Here is a 715-nt window from a genome sequence, read left to right on the forward strand (position 1 = left end):
CTCAAAGGCTCAGGGCACCAAAGATGGGAAACCGAATCAGAAGGTGATTATCTCGGACTGCGGGGAGTGCCCCTGAGCCCGGCTCTTGGAGGGAGCTGGATGGGGTGAGCCTGGCCAGGAGGCGCCGGGCAGCTGGCAGGGGTGGGACAGGCCCACGCCTACCTGGCAGTGCCCAGCTCCCGTGATGTGTCTCGAAATTCCCTGGTGTGACCGTGTCTGCGGACAGCGCGGCGGGGTCCGACCCCCCCCGAATGAATCACTTCTCAGCCTGCACCATCCTGTGCTGCCCTGAGCGCCACAGGGCTGCCTCTGCTGCTGTGTCCTAGAGGGACTTGGCTTGGTGAAAATAAAACCTAGTTTTAAAAGTACCAAGGACCTGCCCCTGGCTGTTGCGTTCTCACTGTGTGAAGGGAAAAGCAAAGATGCAGGTTTTTTTGCATTCGCCCTCGTCTTCTCCAGTCCGCTGCCTGAATCCTGGCTCCAGGGCAAGCTCCGGGATGAGGAGACCAGACAGAACCTCTGATGCTTTTCCAGCCGCAGGATCTCGTGGAGGTGGGTTTGGTGTCCCTGGCTCTGCAGTGTCCTTTCCCATCAGCAGAGGGAGGCATGTCCCTGGCTGGTGCCGCCCGGCTGGGAAGCCAGCCTGGTCCAGCCCCATCTCCATCCCAGAGCGACGACAGTCTTTACTGGGGTGTGTAAGTGGGAGAATATGAAC

The 715-nt window shown here is 60.0% G+C and overlaps 1 protein-coding gene across 1 annotated transcript in view; it reads left to right on the top strand.

Annotated features, from left to right (window-relative positions):
* Window positions 1–86, top strand: part of PPIE (peptidylprolyl isomerase E (cyclophilin E)) — a 2058-nt gene extending 1972 nt beyond the window's left edge. Inside the window, exon 7 of the mRNA XM_010142051.1 lies at window positions 8–86. Coding sequence (XP_010140353.1) covers window positions 8–76 — 69 coding nt within the window. The 3' untranslated portion in view covers window positions 77–86. The remainder of the gene's footprint in view (window positions 1–7) is intronic.
* Window positions 87–715: the final 629 nt, after the last annotated feature.

The sequence above is a fragment of the Buceros rhinoceros genome, unplaced genomic scaffold (genome assembly GCF_000710305.1).
Source record: "Buceros rhinoceros silvestris isolate BGI_N320 unplaced genomic scaffold, ASM71030v1 scaffold25028, whole genome shotgun sequence".
In the NCBI taxonomy this organism is placed as follows: Eukaryota; Metazoa; Chordata; class Aves; order Bucerotiformes; family Bucerotidae; genus Buceros; species Buceros rhinoceros.